General features: G+C 45.7%; 1 protein-coding gene across 1 annotated transcript in view; it reads right to left on the bottom strand.

Annotated features, from left to right (window-relative positions):
- The window catches only part of XRN1 (5'-3' exoribonuclease 1), a 1,308,150-nt gene that overhangs the window by 222,443 nt on the left and 1,061,861 nt on the right, over positions 1-23,846 (bottom strand). Inside the window, exons 36-38 of the mRNA XM_086943712.1 lie at positions 23,416-23,544; positions 20,125-20,272; positions 19,164-19,345 (exon numbers count right to left, since the gene is read on the bottom strand). Coding sequence (XP_086799838.1) covers positions 19,164-19,345; positions 20,125-20,272; positions 23,416-23,544 — 459 coding nt within the window. The remainder of the gene's footprint in view (positions 1-19,163; positions 19,346-20,124; positions 20,273-23,415; positions 23,545-23,846) is intronic.

Here is a 23,846-nt window from a genome sequence, read left to right on the forward strand (position 1 = left end):
TACGCTGTACACATTATACTTCGCATTCTGTCTAACGATTGTAGCAGTTCACCTCTCTTGCATGAGAAAGAAGACTGTTCAATAAACCCTTTTATTAAAATGCTCGTCTCTCTATTTCTGTGCAAACTCTGTAGAAACTAAGCATGCACGATTGACTAAGTGAAATAGTTATCTATTGTTTCCACGACTCTGAAGGTATTGTTCCGACGCGAAGGGAAACAAAGTTGTCATGTTTATGCGGTTGTCAGACTAATCCCTTCTTCATTCGAGAAAGTTTCTAGTGACCTCTGAGTTAGCTGGCACACACACAATTAAGTTTAATGTACTCGATAGAGACATACTGACCTAAGTCCTATGTCAAATCTATAGTGTATATAGTGTATATTATTCCAATGCGCAGAGCCTATTAGGGATATAGGAATTACACTACACCACCTACCTCAACAATCACAAACTTCCAGACAGCTCCGTTCAGCCAGACTTTTAATTGCACACATCCCCTGCATAAGAAGAACTACTTCTAAAGCCTGGAACAACTTGCCCCTGTACATAAAAGCCTCCTCCTAAGGTCTTGAATTTTCAAGAAATTGAAGATGTGGATGTACGCCTAGCTAGAACCCAGGATTAGCCTATGCAGCTTTTGATTTCAGCACCATGATACTCTCCTGGTGAGTCGAGCGCTCTACAAAAAAACATAACATGTAATGGTTGTATGTTGATACAACGCAAACAAAAACACCACGTCATTACATCGAATTTTTTACATCGTATGCACAGTTCATCGCATGAATTTATCACCCAAACCATGACCTTGCATTCCCCTTCACATGCATTGAAAATACCTTTTCAACGCACACAAATACCACGCATTCAATTACACCGTAAATTTCTCCCTATCAGCCCCCCAAACACTAATATAGAAACCTTCCAATCCTAAGCCCTAACCCCTAAAGCCAAAAACAGTACCCTACACTACTATGAACCCTAAGCCCTAACTCCTAAAACCAAAAACAGTACCCTACACTACTCTTAACCCTAACCCCTAAAGCCTAAAACACTACCATATACTACTTCCTCAACCCTAAGCCCTAAACCCTAACCCCTAAAGCCTAAAACACTACCCTCCACTACACTCCCCATCAACTACCCTAAACCCTAAAACACTATGAGTCCAGTGCTGTCCTTACTGGTCTATCGGTGTGGTTCCAGCATTGTCTCCCCGTCCGGGTGCACGACCTTCCTGGAGCCCGTCCCGGCGCACGACCCGTCGGTGTGAAAGCATGTGTTGCAATGTTGCATGCGATGTAATGGCATGCGTTGTGAACGCACGCGTAACGTCGCGTGCGTTGTAACGGCAAGCGATGTAAACGGAGGCGTTGAGATGGTTGTTCACCCATGTAATACTTAACATAACATGTCTGCAGCTCGATCATGGACCTAGCCGATGAGAAAGACGATTTTCAAAATCAGAAGTCATAATGGACAACTATGAAGTGGCTCAAAAGGGATGCACATGAACAAAAGTGAGAAAAAAGTTCAGGGTTCACTGTGGCATCACAGTGAGTGTTGGCAGAAACAAGAGTTGCAAACTTATCAAAAATCTCATCACAGCAGGTCATTTAAATAAAGAAGGCTGATCTGGGGGAAAAAAACAGAAAAAACCTACAAATAGCCTTTAACAGTGAACAAACGAAGTCCTTGCTGGGCCAGGGACATAAACAACAAAACTTCAAGCAACTTGGCTTACACTAGATCAATTTAGAAGGTTCCGCACTAAACAATACATTTTCCCCAATGACTTGCATACACTGGTTTTATACAGGGATGCCTCACCACCACAACGGCATAAATGATCTCAGCAGGGGGTCAAATGAGGTCAACTGCTGGTGTGCAATCTCCAAGCATGAAAATGCAATAAGCGCAGGCCCCTGTGTAACAGCCTGACCAGCTGCTGAGACAGAAGAGCACCCTGAAGCAGTAGCTTGATCAGAAGACAGATTCTCATGCCAAGGAGTTCTGGGTGATATACTCTTTCGGCCCAATCTGGTGCCATGAGAATGACTTGGGATCAGTCATTCCTGATCTTTCTCAGAACTCTGGACAGGAAAGGCAGTGGCCAGGAAGGAACACAGGAATCCCAAGTTCTACACTAGGCAGACTGCTTCTGTGAGAGAAAACCTTCTTGGGAACTTCAACATGCAAAAGGGTTGAAATGTGCATTCTCGGGGGTAGCAAAAAGGTTGAGCCAGGATTCTCCCCATTGATGAAAGACGGCTTGTGCCGCCTCTGGGTGTTACTTGCAGCTAAGCGTCAGCAGTTGAGTTTGTCTGCTCTAGAGTGTAGACCTCTTGACATGTGGTTCATCACCAGGGAAATTCCTTGGCTGCCCAGCCATTTTTAGCAGTGAAAAGCCCTCTGGCACAGGACCCAAGATCTCAGAACAACATGGCAGTGTTTTGTGTAACCAACCTTACTCTGATGGTGGGCAGGAAGGCCTTCATTGCAAAGTGAATCTCCCGCCACTCCAACAAACTGATCTAGAGTCAACCTTCTGATTGAGACCAGAGGCCTCTTATCTCCACCTCTCCCAAATGACATCCCCAATCCCAAAACAATGCATCTGTCGCCACAATCAGCTCTAGTCAGTAAGGAAAGGAGTCTGCTGCTGGTCCAAAAGCATTCAAGCAGCCACTACTGTAGATCTTTTCCTGTCTCCTTCGAAACATGGAAGGAATCGGATGGGGTCCCTTGGTGTTGGGCCACCTGGGACTTCAAATCCTACTGCAGAGCCCAAATATGCCATCTGGCAGGGTCTATGAGCAGGATACAGGAGGCCAATAGGCCAAGAAGCCTCAAAGCCACCCTCACTGAGACAAAGCACCGAGGCTGAAACATTGAAATCATAGGCTGAATGTCTTGGACTCCTTGATACAGAGGGAAGGCCTAATAATGCACCATATATGGAACTGTGACTTCAGCATTTTGACAATTAACCACTGTGAGAAGTTGGCCTGATATGTGATGTCCACTATTCTAGTGGGCACCCCGTATCATTCCAAACAACCCTTATGGGGATGGTTGTAAAGTCAACCTTATAGACCTGCTATCCTAGTGATAGCATGGACAAAGCAGTCTTAGGCTAATACTTCAGAGAGCATGTGAAGCCAATTGTTTTACCAATTATAATCCCTTGAATAACAAATGCAAGGACACCACACAAGGTATATATCAAATATATATGTATTTATTACTAACACAACCCCTCTGCACTCTTTATGAGTTCAGAGTTCGAGATACAGCACAAGTTACTCAATAAGCATACTATAAGTTGCACAAATAAAATTCTGCCCTATGGGCCTCACGAACCATTTACTAAGTAAGTGGTATAAGAACCACTTCAGGAAAGGTGAGTAGGCCTAGGGCCTAGGAAATCGCTGGGGCTACACTGATGGTTAGGAAGTAGGAGTCCCACAGGATGCGTGTGCAGTGTCTAAACACACACGCGGGTTACCATAGACTTTCAATGTGACCGTAAAAGTTACAAAGTAGTAGATTTCGGACACTTCCGGGTGGACTATGGGAAAACCCAGTTAAACTAGGACACTTGGATAGTTGTTACCCACGGAAGAACCGGAGTACTCTAGTTACCTCACCCAGGGAAGCAGGGTGCATAGGTGTTCTTTCGTGTCGGGTTTCGTCGATCAATCCTATGGAGAGCTGCAAGAAAATGCTGCAGGCGACCAGGAGGAAGAAATCCGGATGGATCCAAGGGTGGATCGGAGCAGTGAAGAACCTGAAAGCAGAGGGGACAGAGTCTGGGTCACTAGCCAGTGACAAGGAAGGAAACAGGAAGGAACCAGGCGATGTCGAGATGCAATCAGGTGAAGAAGTGAAGCTTGTCTCTGCAGCCACGTGGACCAGGAGGCGTCGACGACGAACAGGAGCTGGATACAGACTGTCCCACGAAGGGTCTAGCTGTTGGCGGTGTCAGCTTCCGGATCGGAGTGAACAAGCCTTGGCAAAGGTAATCCACGCAGGAAGGGGAGATCGGCTTCTGTTCAGCCCAGCAAGGTTTGGGGAGCTTCCCCTTTACAGGAAAGCAGGAACAAGCCCAGACCGACCAGGTAAGCAGCGTTGTTTCAATAGGATGTCTTCAGGAGGGCCACTAGCCAATGGGCTAGCAACCGCGAAGACGCGTCGAGGAGAAAAGCAGGCGCAGGCCCCATGCGGCACTCGTGGAATGTGGAGGGCTGAGCTTCGGTGCACTTATTGCTCGGGGTTGGGACTTCTCAAACCCCAATGCACAACTTTGAGGACGCCTCAGAAGCTGCACAGTTAGCAAAAAGCAGGTACTGCAGGTTGTCCGGTCCCACGTCTCATGTCCGCCACGGGTCTCAGCTTTGCTGTGGATGTGGGTCAGAGTCAGAGAAGTCTGGAAGTCCAGAGGCTGCGTCGCTAAGTCTTTGGGTTCCGGCGGGAGCGTCGACAAAGCAAACCGGCAAGTTACTGGTGGTGCCTGTTTGCACAGGGTGGTCACTCCTTGACCACAAGGGGGATGTCTCCAGTCTTCCAGTCGAAATGGAAGATTGAAGGTCCAAGAGTTCGTTTCAGAGTTTCTTTCCAGGATAATCTAATGTCTCTAGACACAGCTCCTAACTTCATACTGATCTAAGGGGCTGGATTACCTGCTAGGTCCCTCCTATGGGTGGAACCAGGGAAGGGGGTAGTTACACCCCTTTCCCTTTGTCCAGTTTCACGCCAGAGCTGGGGCTGGAGTGCCCCAGCAACTGGTTTGAACGGGGCTATGCATGGAGCACCTTGTGTGCCCCAGGCAGTGTCTAATGTCTTTCAACCCACCCCGCCCCAATACACTATAGCCTGTCTGGAGAGGTGCTCGGACCTCCCAAGGCAGGAAACCTATTGTCCAGGCCTCCCCTGCCGGAGTTTCGTCCAGCAGCAGGAGGTCAGACTCGTGTATGTGGCAGCAGCATCCATTTTGTGATGCTGAGGCTCTGTTTAACTTTAACCGGGTAAAGCTACAACTACATGTCTTCTCCCTCTAGAAGGGCGTAATGCTACCCCCGCCGCCAGGACTGGCGGGGGAGGAGGGGGGGTAGTATTCCAAAGCGTATGACACCTTACACGACATGTTTTGATAAAGCCAAACCAAAGTTAGCAGTAACCGCAAGGATTATAATGCACTTAAGAGTATATGGTATGGCTATATCATAGAACAGCTATAAGGACATGGTTCCGAAAGCTGCAGACAGGCTCAGCTCATGCTAGAACACCATATAACATAAAACCAAGCACTCTGCCTTCAGGATTGTTAAGGCCTGCCATAGGAGTGACTTATAGGTATATATGTGTCTATATATAATGGTAGGTATAGCAATACTATACCTAAGCAAGGTGTGATTACAAGACCTTGCCCCAGCTGAGTGATCAGCCAGTGGTGTCAGTTTGGATAGCCAGCCAGGGGTGGCATAATACATGCTGCAGCCCCTGGTAGGCCTTGGATGCACCTATGCCCTGGGTACCTATGGTACACTAAACGGGGGCTCACAAAGGTGACCCAATACCCAATTAGGTATGTACCTAAAGTACATGATATGAATTTAGAGAGAGAACAGCTGGGCTGTGGGTCTGATTATCAGGCCCACAGCCCCACTAAAGTCGAAAAACCAGAGTATTGCAGCAAAAAGTGGGGGTGACCATAGGAAGCAGACCCTACTCTCCTACAACCACCACAATGTCTAGAGGTACACAGTTGTCCGGAGCTTGTGCACGATTAACTGTAGTAAGCCTGTCAACAGCGAATCGTTGAGGTAGGAGGAAGACCTGTATACCGATCTATGAAGGTATGCCGTGACCAATGCCAGACCCTTTGTGAACAAAAAATGTAAAACTTTGGTATAGTATACACAGAGCAAGCTTCGTCAAGGAATGAATAATATTCTAAAATCGAAGTCAAAATGACAAGCTTAGATCTTCTATTGTATGAATCTTACTCTTACTCTAAGAATGTTAATATATAGTTTTTAAGGATTACGTTGAATCTGGTATCCAAATAATATATTTGGTCATCCGTAAAAAATGTTTAAAGTTTTACTTTTTTGATATTGAGATAATAATTGTTATTTTCTGTTTGAGACTTGGGCCCGGTTGACTATAGTGTATTGAATTGATAGCAAATGTATTTTCTTCTCTCTGTAATATAAATTAATGTTTTATTATCGCTGTTCTGGTGGCTTCTTTTTCTCATGTTTTTGGATAGGATTTTTCCACTGATATTGTTGCAGTAGGTTTGGACCTACTCCAATTTATGTGTAATTAATTTTGTGATTTCTTTGTGATTTTAATTGTTTTTAATTTTGTTATTTGCAGTCCTGGGGAAGCGAGTTGTGTATGACCGAAAAACACTAGCTGCATGGAAATTGCCTCAAGTCATTTAGCACTTTTTTTTTTTTTTTTAAATCAATTAACTATTTTTGGTACATTGCCTCTCGCATTTTGTATGGTCTCGTTATTTGGGGCTTTAGACAGACGACCTAGGGAAGCGGGCAACTTGTTTTTGAAGGAGTGAAACAAACTGGATAGCGAGGTTGAGTAGCTTCCTACACTAGAGAGCTACTCGTTTTATTCTAGGATTTTAGGATCTTATATTGCTAGGGTTGAATGATTGTCAGAGTGGCAGTGTAATGTACGAGTTACTTACCTTCGGTAACAATGTATCTGGTAGAGAAGTTGTCTAGCCGCAGATTCCTTAACTTAGAATATCCCCAGGCATCAGACCGGATCCGGAAAATGTTTTGCAGCAGCACCTCTGTGGTTCCAAAATTCTGGACCCTGCTGTGATATGGTATCGAGGTCCAACACTTGTGTAGCAAAATATCATCGGCAGACCGGTAATGATTAGGACATTATCCCTGTGCATTTGCGTCGTGATTGAGCGATGCCAACACCCTCAAACCGTGGCTTCCGTTCTGAACCCTCGGACTCCATTTTGTGAACGGCATCCATCTTATGCCTTGCCCTCATATAAGTCAATTGATTAAGGTCGAGCTTGATCTGAAAGGACACGTCCACCTTAGCTGACTTCCCAATGACCTGGTCGAACTGACTCCACCGCCTCCAGCCAAACCTGATTGGGCAGCTCCTCGCCCAGTGGGCGAGTAAGATATCATCAAAGCACAACATGCCATAAACCATTCACCACATACAGACCATGTTTTCTACACACATACACCTGTCCATGTTCCTTGTTTATGGCCAGTTTTATGACAAGGAGGTGCCCTGCTTTATTGAGGTTTTGTCGATATCTGATGGTAGTTCTGGGCCGAGCTGGGTCATCCATCACGATCCGGAAATCGAAAATATGTGTTGACCAGCATGACTTCGCTCTTTGTAATATTGTAGAAATGTGTGTATAACCATATCATAAACTCAAGAATTCTTGCCTGCAGCTGTTATTCCTGTATAAAGAGAGAAGGCTGGTTCTGTAAAAACGAACAGTCTCCTGAGAACTTACAGCCCGTGCTGTTGTAATTCTAGGACCTGTGTTTCTTGGTTGCAACCAATAAAACTCGATCTCTGACTTCACCTAGAAGACTCTTGGTTTCTGTGATCCGGAACAGGGAGAACTCAGAGGTCTTCGGGTGTGATCCCCTGGCACCACCGGGTTCCTAAAAACCCGGCACCTCAGTTGGCGCCCAACTCGGGGCGGTATCAAGCTGTGACGGTCCAAGCCAGATGTTCGTGAGGAGCTTCGTGTGAAAATTCCAGAGGACGGCCAGCCACTTCAGCGACCCCTGTATGTCGACGTGGTTCCGAAGGTCTTTGCTGCGGGGTTCCCCGCGTCCCGACGGCTACGAAGGACTGCTGCCCTGACTATCGCCCTGTTTTGGACCCAGTGATCCTTGGTAGAGCGAAACGATAGACGAGTCTTCTAGTGACGTCACCGATCTTCAATACTTCAGTTAAGTATAAGTGGAGCGTCTCCTAGTCCTTAGTTTGGTTCTTAGTTTTGGTATCCTCGAGATACGGTTTTGTTTGGTACTTGCAAGCACCAAAACCGAGGGATTCGTGTGTTCACGAAAATATCATAGTTAGATAATCCATGAAGTTTGAAGCTAGACTAGTGAGCAAAGATGCCTGGTCTTAGCAAACTTGGAAACTTGTTTTGTCTTGGTTGTAGTAAGGACTCCCGGTTAGAGGATTTGTGTCCGGTTCCTCCGATTGGAACTCCAGCGTATGAGTTATATATCAAGCACGGAGTAGGTCCTATCACATATAATGAGGTATGGATAAAATACACCCGCAAGGATGGTGCTTTAAAATGGCCCCAATATGGTAGCTTTGACTCAGAAGTTTTAGACAACCTCGAGGTCAAATTGTTTAAGAAGAAAGCCCGGCCGGCGATGTTTGACTCTTTTCGCTTATGGCGCAAAGAAGCCAAACAGAAAGAAATAAGACTAGCAAAGAAGAATAAAAGAGGTATGTCGATGGTGCAAGCTGCCATCGCATACAGGGAAAATGAGGAAGAGCAGGAAAATGAACAAATGCTCAGAAGCAAGAAACTAGCAATAGATAAATGTTACCCGATGTTGCCCCATGAAGGACAAGATTCAAAGGGAACATCCGAGAAAGATCCATTAATGTCCCATTTATTGAATTCACCACCCCCATATACATCGAGTATTGTTGGACCCCCGAAGCGTATCGTTATACCGCGCCCTGGCGCACGAAAAGCAGCTCTTGCACAAACACCAGCTCCTCTTCAGCTGGTTCCTACTTCTCCGGCGCAGCCTTCTCAAGGGCTGCGTCCTTTGCTACATACTCCATCTACTTCTTCTACAACTTTGCCTACCGCTCCACCTGTTTACCCTGATACTACTTCTGCCACTGCCTCGACTTCCTCTGCTGTTGCTTCGACTTCTTCTTTACATCAGCCTGTCTTTTCGGGTGCACCTGCCTCTCCGCAAGCTTCTCCTTCAGTTCGACAGAGAGTAGCAAGTACTGTTACTGGTCTGTTCTCACCTTTCTTTGGGTCGCCTAAGACGACCCCTAAAACAGGACCTAGACAGTTGCGTAGTCAACTGCCTGATTATGAGCAAAGAGAAGTACTAAATGAATTGGCACGCAAATGGGTTACTGACACTGTTAGATATGATGTTCAGTCTGTTATGGAAGTCTTCCGACAATGGGACGCACCCACTCAGAGATATGTATTTGAAGAGATGTGTGTATATCTTTGTGAAGATTTAGAGACAAACGATCTAAAGCGCAAAATGCAGTAATTATTTCGTATGCGTTTTAAGTTCTATGAAGGCATGATTGTAGGTGCAGATGTTGAAAAAGCGATAGATCTGTTATTATCCTATAGGAGTAAAGGAAACGTCTCTAGATCATTGTAGCCAGCGTGTATGGGTACATGCCCCCTGGAAAAGATACGAGGATGACGTGTCAGGTAGAAAAAAGGCACGACAGTACCCTATGAGAGAAGTTCCTCCCGTTTGGAGGGAAGGTGATGCGAATGCGCATCCACCTGTTCCACCGCTTTTACATTACCTGATCTCATGTATAATGAATTTAGCGGATGTAGACATGTTGTTTGGGAACGTTGTTCCACAGCCTTTATGGAGTAAGATTTGTCATACAGATCATGATCAAGAACTAGGTGACAAGTGGGCTAATATTGCTGCTACGGATGCTAGACAAATTGGTGGTTCTAAACCAGAGCCTTTAGTAGCTGAACTTCCTGGTAGAATTATCACGTACATGAAAACGTTAATGCCTGAATTGCGTGTAAATTGGGATAAGTTGTCTGCGTGCAAGCAAAAGAAAGATGAGAATGTGTCTGACTTTTTCACGAGATTTGAAGAGACTTTCGTCGATCATAGTGGTCAGGATATGGCTACCGAGGGTGGCCAAAGATTGTTTGTAGACAAATTTGTACATAATTTGCTTCCTGAACTGTGCAATAAATTGAAAGATTCAGAGAGTGCTTGGGCTGTTTCCACGTCAGCGCAGATCTTAGCCACAGCCCAGTACTACGAAAATGGGCGCAAAGATGAGCTAGATAAGGCAGATAAAAAGACCAAAGACTTGAAAACTAAAGCTCTTCTCCAACAAGCCTATCTGCCTCGCACTCCTAGTCAGCCCAATTATCAGCAACCACAGCAGTATTCGAGAAACGCGCAAGGAAACGAGTTTTCCCATCAGCGTTTGCCGTACGGCCCGAATCAGTGTGCCTATTGCAAAGAAGAGGGTCATTTCAAGAATAATTGCCCAGCTTTGGCACGACGTCTGAATGGTGTTTCTGGTGTGTCTGGTGCAAGAGGTAGAGGTGTTCAACAGGCTCCTAGGGGTAGGGGCCGTGGAAATTTCCCCCAGAATAAAACGTATTTTCCGCCTCAGAATTCTATGAATAGCTTTGACCAACAGAATAATGCATCTTCTAGGTCAGCTCAGTACTATACAGATGACTATTATGCAGAAAACGAGAATGAGGGTAATAATTGCTAGGACAGCCATAGACAAAGAGAGGGAGTTGTTTCAGTTCCAGTAGATCAGAATGGACCTTATGTCGAGATGATTACATCAGGAGTGTCAGAGCCATTTCTGCTGGATACTGGTGCTACAAAAAGTTCTATTATGCACTCAAAACTTCCTGGCGCACCTATGTCTGGCGAAATGAATGTTTCAGTGGGTTTTTCTGGCGCCCCCGTTATGAACCCGATCTCTAGTCCTATGCCCCTTTCTGTTGGCCCATGCGAATTAGAAGCACTCCTCATCCTTACAACAGGTAGTGGCGAAAACTTGTTAGTTTTGGATTTGTTAAAGAGATTATATGCAACTTTGTACTGTTCTCCTTCGGGAGTACAACTTACCCTTGGTAAGAAGGTAGTTTCTCCAATGTACTTGTCAAAGGAAGATATTCCAACTGAATTGTTATCTCTTCCAAATATACTCTGGGCTACTGGTTCTAATGATGTGGGTCGTTTGGAGATAGCGCCGTATGTCATAACATTGAAAGCCAATGTTGATTTGCCACGTATTCCCCAATACAAGATCTCTAGCGAATGTGAAAAGGCGTTGTTAGCGATCATTTACGATCTGATTGAGAAAGATGTCATTGAGGAAACAACAGGCAACATTTGTAACAGTCCTATTTTGCCTGTCTTAAAGCGTACTGATCTTTCACAACCCCCTGTATACAGATTCGTGATCGATCTCAGAGAAGTGAATAAGATTGTTATACCACAGTTTCCAGTTGTCCCCGACATTACTGCCTTATTGACAATGGTTCCAGCTTCAGCCACTTGGTTTTCGGTGATTGACCTGAAGAACGCTTTCTTCAGCATCCCGATTGCCGAGGAGAGCAGAGATATTTTTGGCTTCAATTTAGGAGGACGAAGCTTCCGCTTCAAACGAGCTCCTCAGGGCTACTGTGAGAGCCCATCAATATTCAGTCAGGCTTTGAAAAACACAACTTGATAAAATTGTTCTACCTGATGGTGCGACTCTGATTCAGTATGTAGACGATCTGCTGATCGCTACAGATACTGAAGAGATTTGCAAGCAAGCTACACTGTCGTTGATGCGTCATTTATGTGACATGAAGCATAAAGTCTCTCTCTCAAAATTACAATTCTGCCGACAAGAAGTGACCTACCTAGGTCACATCTTATCGAAGGAGGGACGGAGACTGACCCCAGAAAGAATACAGGCAATCGCAAGATTGAGTGCCCCAAGGACACAAAGAGAAGTTCGGGCCTTCTTGGGCATTACATCGTACTGTAGACAATGGATACCAAATTTCTCACTACTGGCTAAACCTTTGCTGGCATTAATACGTAAAGACACACCCAATCCTATGCCTTGGTCTGAAGATTGTCTGACAAGTTTCCATGAATTGCGCAAAGCATTGTGTTTGGCTCCTGTGTTGGGCAACCCCAACTACAGCAAGCCTTTTACATTATATGTCCATGAGAAGGAAGGTTGCGCATTATCAGTCTTGACACAATACTTTGGAGACAAACAGCGCCCATGTGCGTATTTCTCAGCGACGCTAGATCCTGTAGCTAAGGCGTTACCAAGTTGCCTGAGGGCCACTGCTCAGCAGCTGTCTGTATTCGACAGTCTGCAGGGTTAGTCATGAATAACACTCTGATCGTTATGGTCCCACATGCAGTAGACATCTTACTAAACAGAACAAAGACGCAGCATTTAACTAGTGCTCGACTGTCCAGCTATGAGCTGACACTGTTAGCGAGCCACATACACATACACTCAACCCCGCTACGCTATTGCCCATTCCAACAGAGACAGATAAGGTCGAAAAACATGATTGCTGCTTTAGGACAGAGGAAGAGACAAAAGGGAGAGTAGACCTGTAGGACACACCCCTTCCTGAATGTAATGATAATTTATGGGTCGATGGTTCATGCTTCAAGTTGCCAAATGGTGATACGACTGCAGCATATGCTGTGACAACATTGCACACGATTGTAGAGACAGCTCGCATCCCCCAGAATTCTGCGCAAGCAGCAGAGTTAATAGCACTTACAAGAGCATGTGTGTTGACAAAAGGAAAGCGAGTGAATGTGTATACAGATAGCCAATACGCCTTTGGCGTAGCCCATAGTTTTGGAAGATTGTGGCGTGAACGTGGGTTCCTGGCGTCACATGGTGCAAAAATCCAACATGGTCAGCTAGTTAACGACCTCCTCGAGTCCCTGACCTTACCGCTACAAGTTGCGATTGTAAAATGCAGTGCACACAGAAAGATTCAAGATGATGTTGGTCGCGGGAATGCATTTGCAGACGAGGTCGCGAAAGAAACTGCAAGGAACACAATAAGTCGGATGTATGTTGTGGGTCCTGCGAGATGGATTACCGATGTGGGTATGTGTGAGGACACTATTGAAAGCGTAAAGTCCATACAAGCTGATGCAACTAAAAAAGAGGTGAATGAATGGAGAGAAAGCAAGGGAAGATTGGATGCGAATGGTTGTTGGGTCGAATTGTCAGAACACCAACGATGGCTATTACCGGACGCATATGTACTCGCAGTGGTGACAATGGCCCATGGAATGGCGCACATCAGTGTAAAAGGAATCTGTAAACTGTTGGCCCCAGTATGGCAGAATAGTGGTATCCCGAAATGTGCAGAGAATTTGGTCAGGAACTGTATGGTGTGTTTGAAGTACAATCCCGGTAGGGGGACCCCAACTCCAGCTGGTCATTTTGCGCCTCCAACGTATCCGTTCGAGGTATTGCAGCTCGATTTCATCCACATGGAGAGGTGCAACAATCTGAAATACGTGCTTGTTGTTGTTTGCGCCTTCTCCAGGTGGGTGGAAACGTATCCCCTCAAGGACAACACTGCCTTGTCAACTGCCAAAGCCCTTGTCAAGGAATTCTTCCCTAGGTTTGGGATGCCTAGAATAGTCTGGAGTGATAATGGAAGTGAATTCGTGGGACGGGTGATGAAGAGAGTGTGCGAATGTCTAGGCATCCACCCGGCACCTCACCTCTGCACGCCGGGAGACGGTGCCACATGACCCCGCCCTGACGTCGTCCACGTACGTGACGTCAGCAAGGTCATATAAGTCCCTCCCTGCGCGCTGACGTCAGTTTTTTTTCGGATAAACTTTTCCGCGGCACAACGTGGAGCCACCAACAAAAACTGTGAGAGTATGGGTACAGTGTGCGAAGGTTAAAAAATCTGTGAAATAAAGAAGGAGGATGGTGCAAGACACCATCATAAAAGACAGAATCAGACACTGTCTCCATATAATTGAAAAAGCTGTGAGAAAGAACCCAGCAAAGCGAAGCGAAGAGCCTTCCCCAAGTCTGATACGGGAAGAATATCTCAACAGACAGAAATAGACTGTTATTACCATGTAGAACTGTGCCGACCAGCAAGAACGGAGCACAGAAAGAACAACAGTCCACTGCAGGAAGGTATGAAAAGACTGGCACTTCCCCTATAGCAATGGAGGTCTGAAACAGAGCTCAACAGATTCCCACAGAATACTACTATAGAGGAGACAAGATTCCTGAGTCAATAGAGCAGGCGGGAGGGACGGAAGGCAGCAGGAGAAGAAAAGAAGAAAAAGAATAATCTCCTGATGAAGGTGAATCAAAAGGCACCATTTTACAGGAAAGAAACTCCTTGGCGGGAGCTATCCACATATGGCAATTCTCAAAGGGGTGCAACTATGTGAGCACCCGTTAGAAAAAAACCAATGGCAACTGAAAGAGGCAAGTGGAGAAACCCACTTGGCAAGGTCCTTGCAGAACGGAGAGGATGGGTGGGCGTTTAGGAATCTGCGGCTAGACAACGTCTCTACCAGATACATCGTTACCGAAGGTAAGTAACTCGTACATCTAACAGAGACATCCAGCCGTAGATTCCTTAACTTAGAATAGATACCACAGCAGTACCCCAAGGGGGAGGTGGGCCTGCGACAGAACAACAGAAAGTGCCCAAGCAATGAGCCGACAACAGAGTGACGGACAATGGGGAAGGCTGTGGCAAGACAGTCAGACAGCAGCCCAAGTAGCTCGGAAGAGCAAAGATAACGGGAGGCAAGGCGCCCAAAAATGCCAGAATGGAGCTACACCATACCCGTATAAGTATGAGATGTAGAAACGGCACCAACCATACGCCCGAATAAAAGAAAGAGAGTCCTAAACGAAGGAGGAAGAAGGACCACTCTCAGCTTAATGGTGCACTCTGTGGACACCAACCAAAGGTTGAGGAAAACATGAAAAGATGCAAACAGAGCCCACCAGGCTAGCCCACGGAAGGAAGGCCGGAGAGACTACAGCCCGGAACCAAAGGGCAGTAGGAAGACACTTAGCACTGTCTTAGAAGTACAGGCGGGAACAAGAAACATGCCAAGTGCACACCCAGTCAAAGTGGGGACAGGGGCGACCAGTAACAATCCGAAGCACGCTGATGCGGGCCACTGCTATATATCAAAGAAAGATTAAGGAGCCATGATTAGGGAGCACACTTAGTGCATTAACAGTAGCTGGTAGCCGCATTTTAAGCGTGATAAACACTAGGAAAACCTCCCAAGGAGGAGAATGAGGCATATTAGCAAGACGACATGACGTATAGAAGATAGCGCCAAGCCACAACATTGAAAACAGTACAATGTCAAAATAAAAGCACCAGGGGACACATTGAGCCCAAAGGGATCTCTAGGCCCACTTGACACGAAGCAGAGCTATATGATAGCATACAAGTACCCCACTTGGAGTATGGCACACCCCAAACAACGGGGAACACCTCTTAGGGCAAAGCACAGTCAGAGGACCAGACACCACAACCTGTGGAACACTGCGTCAGTAGGCTTACTGTCAGCTCAAAAGGCATAATGCATCTAAAGGATGATATATGAAATGGTAACCACCCCAGAACATGCAAAAAGAAGACCTGGGAAATACATGCTGAAGGTGGGAGGGCGAAAACTCGCAAAGAGCCGCTGAACAGCCGATTCAGCATGGGCATCAAACAATAGGACCCCATTAAAGGGCAGATCAACAAGGTGCCTCCGGATATTCTTCGGGAAGACGCTATCCCGCAATTAAGCATGGCGCGCAAGGCAAAGGAACCAGCCATTGCTCGGCCTAAGGAATCAGCAGTATCCAAGGCCGAGCAGATTGTAAATTCAGCAAGGTCATAGCCATCCCGGAGAAGATGGAGGAAGTCAACACGAGCACCTTCAGAGGTGGCGGGAAGCAGAGACTCTGCAGAGTCCCAAAGGGCAGAGGTAGCCCGAGCCAGGACACAAACTGTATTTAGTGAGCGAAGGGAAGCACAAGTAGAGGCGAAGATGTTACGACCCCACGACTCAAGCCATCTGGACTCCCGGGAGGGAGGAGGCATTAAATGAGGCAAGGAGGGGGAAGGCAGTTTGCAAAAAAAAACAACCTGCACGTCAGGGTGGATAAATAAGCAAACTGGATCATGTGGAGCAGGACGATGGCGGTGCAAGTCAGAACGAGCCACCGGATCACCAGAAGCTTCAAAGGGCAGAAGCGGCTCCACATTCCCTGACCCACGGTGAAGACATCAAGCAGAGGGTCCACAGACAAGGGGACCGAAGGGGGCTGCATGTTCAGAACATGAGTAGCCAAGGAGACTACTCTTAGAAAAGCCACACCGGCCTCTGTAGCCCTCCGAGGAGGGGACAGCAACTCATCTGTAGGTGAGGGCTGTAAACTAAGCTGTCCAAGACACTGAGGGCGCGACCAATGCCCAAAGGAAGGAAGCCCCATTGACGAATGGGGTTCCTGATGGCGCTCCTGAGGAGGAGGGGATCCTGCCGGGGCCACACATTCTAAGGGGGGGGCAAGGATAGATCCGGCGTCACCGGACGTGAAGTCGACGTCAAACTCTCTCCCGAAGCTTCCGGAGTAGAGTCAACAACCCGGTGTTGATGCGGCGCCAAAACGACTTCGGTCGGCGCTGGCCCTGCCTCGTCCGGCGCAGAGACGGCCCTGTCCGGCGCAGATTCCACGACGACAAGCTTCGCCTCTTAAGAAGGGGATGGCGCCGGAGGCAAGTCTCCGGCGCCACGCCCGCGCCGACTCAGCCTCAACTACAACAGGCTCCGACTCTGTAGTAAGAAGCAGAGTCGGAGCCGGGGAGGTGAGTTTACAGCGCCGGACCAGCGCCGACCCCAGCTCCGGGCAAGCGGCCACCTGCCCGGAAGGCCGAGGTGTGCTCGAAGCAAGACTTTGAGCACCAGCAACCACCTGCAATGCCACAGGGAGACCCACGGGACTATGCGGCGCAGCAGGAGTGCTATAGGTTGTAGAGGGGGACCCAGCCGGGTCGCACCCTGATGACACCATATCTCCTTTGTCCCTGGAGGGCAAGGGCTTATGTGGCGCCGTGGGCAAATCCACCAGCAAGTCCGTCGGGGACCCTGTAAGTAGCGAAGGCCCTGAGGACATCACCGGGACAGGAGAGGACCCAAGGAAAACATGCAGAGCCACGGCATAGGCCTCCATGTGGGACAGAGTTGGCCCCGCACCCGGCTAGGGCGGATAGGGGAGGGGCGACTGCGCTGTGAATTACCCATAAGGGGCGAACAACGTCTCCGGGCCCCAGAGGGCGACCGACGGCGCAACTGGAAACCAGAGGGGCCTGCCGGCGATGAGGAGGCCGGAGGACGAGACGACTCCGACCGGGACAGGAGAGCCGAAAAAAGCTTCATCCGGGGCTCCCACCGGGACTTCGGCTTAAGGTGCTGGCAGGCGTCGCAATCCATTAAGTCGTGGTGTTCCCCCCCCCAAATGTAGTGAATTTATGGGGTTTATAGCAGGCAGAGGAAAAGTAAGCACGCGTCTCTATAGGAGGGGGCAGAGAAGGAAGTTCATTTTAATGCAACAATTACCACACTGTACTATTCTCCAACCCACCACATCTGTAGAGGTACCATTTCAGGTGAGTAGAGTTTCCTACATTGGTTTGAAGGGCCTTCTTGATGTCTAGACAATCTGCCAAGGAAGGGTGAAGGAAGTTCCGTACTCATTTGCTCTACTGTGGGATGTCAGAGCCAACCAAACTTCTGCTTTATTTCAACGTTCAAGCCTTCCTCCTGTCCATTAGGTGTGTATCTACTTGTCAATTCTTTTGGGGGCGTTAAAGCCAAGAGTCACAGGTCAGTTCAGACTAGATAAGGTTGTTTGTCAGGAAGAGCTCTGCATCTACTCCCATGCTTCTGGGACACTAGCAGCAATGCCAGAAAAGGGAAGATGGGTAGATTTCAGATGGTGGGATGGATAGCAACTCTGATCAAAGTAAGGGAGTGGTACCCACCAGGTAGAAAAGGTTTTAGGGAAGGGATCCAGAGAAAGAGTATGTGGAGGCTGATATAACAAAATGGAAACACCTAGCTTTTCAAAAGTAAAGCCACTTAAACATCATCCACATGGGGTGGAAACCACCCTTAAGCATCTATTAGCCAATCACTATCAAATTCTGTTCACAATGAGGGTAGGGAGAGCCAGCAGGCAGTCTCCAACAGGCATACATGGAAAACTCTTTGCCATTGGGTTATTATTCTACTACACCAGCAGGCAATCATCACATAGTAAGGATTGAGGGGGTGCTAACCACCACCTCTCAGAATGAGGGTACATTTTGGGTGTTACCAAGTTATCAGAGTTCAGCTATGATGATAAACAGGCAAAGTAAAGTATCTATAGTAGACTCGTGAGACAGCAGACCTTTCTAGCAAGCTAGTAAACATTGACAGGATATAATTGTACAGCTGTTGCCAGCTATGCAGAGAAATGTTATCTTAAGGACGGATAACATTGCATTTGGACTGGTGCCCAGTGATAAAGTGATCAACTTGAAGGCACCACGTGTTGAAGATGCACTTGAAGGCTTTAGATTTGAAGTCTATAAATGGTGGGGGGAAAAGAGATTGGCAAGCATATCTCTCCACATCCTACAACCCAGAACAAAGTACTGTAACAAGCTAGAGGATGCACTTTATGGCCATTTACAAAACCTCTGCAGCCAATTGACAGAGAAGATGAAAGACCATATCTGTGCTTATTTAGGTACAACAAAGATGAGAGGTTGTTAATTAACAACAGTAGTGGAGTTCTGCTCTATGAAATAAGTTATTTGAAAGGGCTGGATAGCAAGAATGCAGATGCCCATTAAAGCTGCATCTGGACAGTGATCACCTGGTCTGCTTACCTTCAACCCAACGTCAACTGTGATGAAGATAGAGAGGATGCCAATGGAAAACCAGATTAATTTTAATACACTGGCACATCAGAATCTCTTATTACCTTTGGGAGATTGAACTCTGCTATCTCAAAGACAGGCTTGGCATCTAAGGAAAGGACAAGGTATTCATTATTGTAAGGTAAGGTAATCTATTATTGTCACTGACCATTAGATGATGGATGGTTATAGAACCAAGTTTAGTCTCTACCACAAGTCTCAGCACTATGAAAATGAAGCAAAAAGTAATCATTTTTCAGAAAAGAAAAAGAACAAAAACCTGGCTATTTTACAAATGGAAAAGGATGCACTTGTTTATAAGTGTGCTTTCAACCTGCAACTTGGACCTTGCAATTTAATAATGCATATATTGGAAAAAGACAGCACATACCGAAGATGTTCGGAGGAAGGTGAATTCAGGCTGTGGCATTCTAACACATGAACAAATCCGGGAAAGTTCAGACACAGGGGTACCAATGGCAGGCTGCTGAGATAGTGGAGGCTGGCCTACCGTTTCTGGGGTCACTGTACCAGGAGGCATTACAATCCCTTGTGGTTTGCTCATGTGAGCAGCTGCGAAGAGACAGCACACATTAACATTCAGGCCAAGTAGGAAGGAACCAAACACAAAGCTTAACAGCCACAGCTTAGTTACTATACCACTTGAAATGTTTGCAAGTGGAAAACATTTAATCAGACAAAATGACAACATTTTATATAAAGAAGTAACATACATATAAGCAAGGATTATAATCATTATTTTTCTGGGGAACTTATTTACAACAAATGCAAGTGCAGAGATTTCTGGAATTTAGTAAGTGAATAAAGCGTTTATCAGTTGGGGCGGTATTATAGATTCTTAGGAATTAACACGAAAAATTAATGAGAACCTGTATTCTTTGTAGCAATGTAACTATTGCCAAAGAAACAAGTGCATGATTTCCACTGCAAACATCACTGACCCATACTCATAAAGCCTATTTATTTTTATAATTTGTATATTATACACTTTACCCTGTATAAGATGTTTTCTAAATGAGGTAAAACAGCATAATAGATCATAGACTCAAGTGGCAACCAGCAAAAAGATTTTATATGACTGGAGCCACAGCGCTGCATTTTCTAGCTCCTACAAAAGGGCAAATACTGCTGAATAATTCACCTGAACCAGCAGGCCAATGTAGACTTTTTGATGACAGCAACCAAAGCATTTAGATAGTCCAGGTTCAATAAAACTCATATGCAGACATCCATATGAAAGCATGTTTTTGGGTACATATTTTTAGTTTTGGAGTACTCGAGTTGAAGCATGCATACACACTGCACTAGAACAATTTAAGAAAATATCCCACCTATCTTCTTAGTTTGTCGACGCTGTGAGAAAGGACCATGACAATCTCGTTTCCCGCTCTCCACAGATAACAGCTTTGTTTCTTTATGAATTTCTGCAGAGTCTGAACCATCAATTTTTAAGATTTCTTTAAGCATCTGTGTACCTTTCTAAAACAAACAGAGGGAAACTCTTGGTCAATTTTTCAAGTGGAGTTAATATAAATTAAAACGGAGATTCAGTTCAAATAATTTAATTTTTTATTGGAAAAATAACACACAAGGTACCAGCCCTTTCCTCCATTGGACTTAAAGCCTCGCCTCAACGATTCAGTATAGAATTATATTGAGGGGTAAGATGTGGGTAATCTTGACAAGGGCTGAATGGTACCTTCCTAAAGAGGGGGACACAACTCATTGCTCTGTGAGTGGAAAAAATATCGTTCAGTTTGCATAGCAAGTAGTTGCATGTGCCAGCAATGCCAGACAGCTGAGTGTGCAAACTGGTAGAGAATCCCTCCAAATGCAATCCCTCCAAATGCAGCAACACATTTGTCAAGCCCTTGAGCCCATCTCAGTCTGTCAGAGACATTCCAATCAGTCAACTCAGTCAACCCTGCTTCGCCCTGGACAGCTTGCTTACCTCCTTTCCTGCACTATCCAGTTGACACTCCTGCATGCTCCACGTACAGGCTGGCTGAAGTTCTCAGTCTGAATCCCATAACCTCCTGGGATGCAACCATGACCACCTGATGACAATGCCCTCCACACCTTTCCCAGGCTGTCCAAGCACACCAGCTTGTCCCTTACCCTAAGGACTAAAACATACCCCATATTTCTGGCATGAGGACACACACACCTCCCACCTGAATAAGCAGGACACTGCAGACTACTCTTCCATCCTTCATAGATATCTGATCAGGGTGAGGCAGCATGGTACTGGCCAAGGGATGGAGATTAGAAGCAGCTCTGAGCACCAACGAAAGGTAAGTATGCAAACAAAAAGTCTCAATACTGTGTATGTGTCTGTGTGGTCAAATACTTGCGCCAGGTGTATGATGTGTGCATGCATGATGACCTCTGCTCACACAAAAAGGTAGTACTTATTTGCACTTTGTGAGCATTTATGGAATGATGAACATTGCTCAGCCCTAGTAAACCTACTGGCCAGGTATAATGGTCATTATATTTGGCAGCCTGTGAGCACCTGTGGTATGATGCCCATTGTCTAGCTGTGCTGGCCCTTGCATAACTGTGGCACTTACTGACATGTGCACATCCATGGAATTATGCTAATTGGTGACCAGGGCGGCCCTTGCATAATGATGGTAATTCTTGATGGCTTCTGATCATCCTTGCCTGTCATCAGTAAAATGCTGACCCGTGCCAAATTAGGGCAATAATAAGCAAATAGGGGTGCGTGCATAACATAACTACTTATGGTCAAAAGCTCTTAATCACATAATGGCAGTAAATGTGAGCAATTTGCGGGCCTCCATGGCATAATGCCTATCATGAGTAACATTTATATCCTGGCATAAAGGTGATCATTCTTGGCATACTGAGGCATCTCAAACATGCTGGGCATGACAGAATGGTATCAACTGTTGAAATACTGTGTGCATCAATGTGACAGGGACACACACACTCATAGCATCATAGCTTTCCTAGAAGTAAGGTGGTAAGTCATGCTACATAATGCACACCCACTGCATAATGGACCCCACACCTGTCATAATGTACAACCTGGCAGTATGGGAGTATTCAATTCAATGAATCTTTATTCACCAATCATGGCCATAAAAGATAAAATAAAAGCCAATAAAATGTCAGTATTGGGGGTATTTCTTGCAGCACTCTTAGCATACATTGGACACTGGTGGTAATTGACATTTTGCACCCATACTTGCATTGGTAACCTCAGCACTCTTGTGGTAAATTATGTCATTCTGTCGGCATGCACATCATGATGGTTATCACCAGTGCATAATGCTGGCCTTCTTTACTGTTTGATACTTCTGGGCATGGTGTAGGCAGCCAAAGTTTGATAGTGCCAAGAAGGTACTGTAAGCGGGTATGAATACATTAAAGTGGAAGAGTGGAAGTAAATGTATTTAACATGCACTCTGATTTTGATATTTATATAACGCAATAGTCACCCGAGGGCATCAAGGCGCTAGAAAAAGACCTCAAATAACACATCGTCCAGAAGAAGAATGGAGGAGCTTCAGCTCACCGTTTGCGTGAGAACAGCCAGGTCTTAAGGGCTTTTCTAAATGGGAGCAGAAGAGGAATAGATCTAAGTGCAAAGAGTAGGGAATTCCAGAGATTACACGCTGCCACTGAGAAAGTCCTATCCCCCACTTCTTCTTCTTGGTACCAGAAGTTGCATTTGATAAGAGGAGCAAAGTGCCTCAACGCGGCCTCCAGACTACCAACAGGCACAAGGAAATTCAACCACATCTCACCACACCTGAAAGTTCTGAACTGGCTTTCTTTTGAGACCAGAATCCAACTCAAACTGGCCTGTATCACTCACAAGGCTCTATATTCAAATTCCCCTGTATTTCTTGCCCGAAAACTCGTGATATTCAGAGAAACCAGAAACTCTCGGTCCGCCAAAGACCTCTCACTCCAACCAGCACGCTTGTGGAAAAAAAAAAATCTTCCAATCGGGCCTTCTCTGGGGCCACACCAAGAATATGGAACTCGCTCGTTCCTGCCATTAGAAGAATTCCATCCCTGGAAAGTTTTAAAAAGAAGGCCAAAACCTTCCTAATGGGCAAATTCCTCTCCTAATCTCTTGCGGGGCAACCGCCTCAGTGTTGCTGATCTTTTTCCATTTACCGCCACACCTGGGACCAAACGGATGTAAGCCACCCGGCACCTCTGGTCATCCCACCCAAGGGTCTGGGACCTCTATCTTATCGTATAATGTTTTTACATGTTTGTATCCAATATGTTTTCCACCCCCCTTCCAAGTCTCTTGCATTCAACCGGCTAATCCTGTAAAGCGCTCTGATACCCTAACGGCTCAAGTTCAAGCTCTATAAAACACAAATAAATAAAATGTACATGCTTAAATAACCTTACTCCACAACCACTAACAGATATATATTTTGCCAGTGCTCGAGATTCGGAGATCTGATTGGGCTAGACATAACCTACTGCATTTGTAGATGCTTGCGTCAAAATGGCTAGGAAGATGAAAGGTGAAATCTAAAACCACTTGATGCAGGTCACAACTCCAAACAATATTTATTTAACGTTATGCCATATTATTAAAGATTAATTCAGTGCTATAAATTACAAACCAGAGCAAACGACTGCGGAGACAAATGCTCTTCTTTGTTCACTCCTTCATCCTTGTTCTGAGGACACTTTGTTTCGCTTTCAGTTGAAATCTTTAAAGAAGCTATGAGATTTTCAAATTCAGTGCAAGCCTGAGGAATAAGAAAACACAGTTATACAATTGCTTCTAAAGCACTTTCATTCCAGCCCACCAAATGATGAGAATGAACCAATGTGGATGCTTTTTAGAAAACCTATTAGTAAACAGACGTCTGACTTGATAAACTGGGTAAGATGCCTTGAATACATGATGTTTAGCAGTACTTAATGGTTACTATATTATTTTTAAAAAAATACATCACAGAATCAAGATGATACAATGAATTCATCTGACAATGAAATGCGTCTTATCTTAAATGTAAATGACAGTGGTGATAATATTTTTGAAGTCTTT

The sequence above is a fragment of the Lissotriton vulgaris genome, chromosome 11, assembly GCF_964263255.1.
Source record: "Lissotriton vulgaris chromosome 11, aLisVul1.2, whole genome shotgun sequence".
Taxonomy (NCBI): Eukaryota; Metazoa; Chordata; class Amphibia; order Caudata; family Salamandridae; genus Lissotriton; species Lissotriton vulgaris.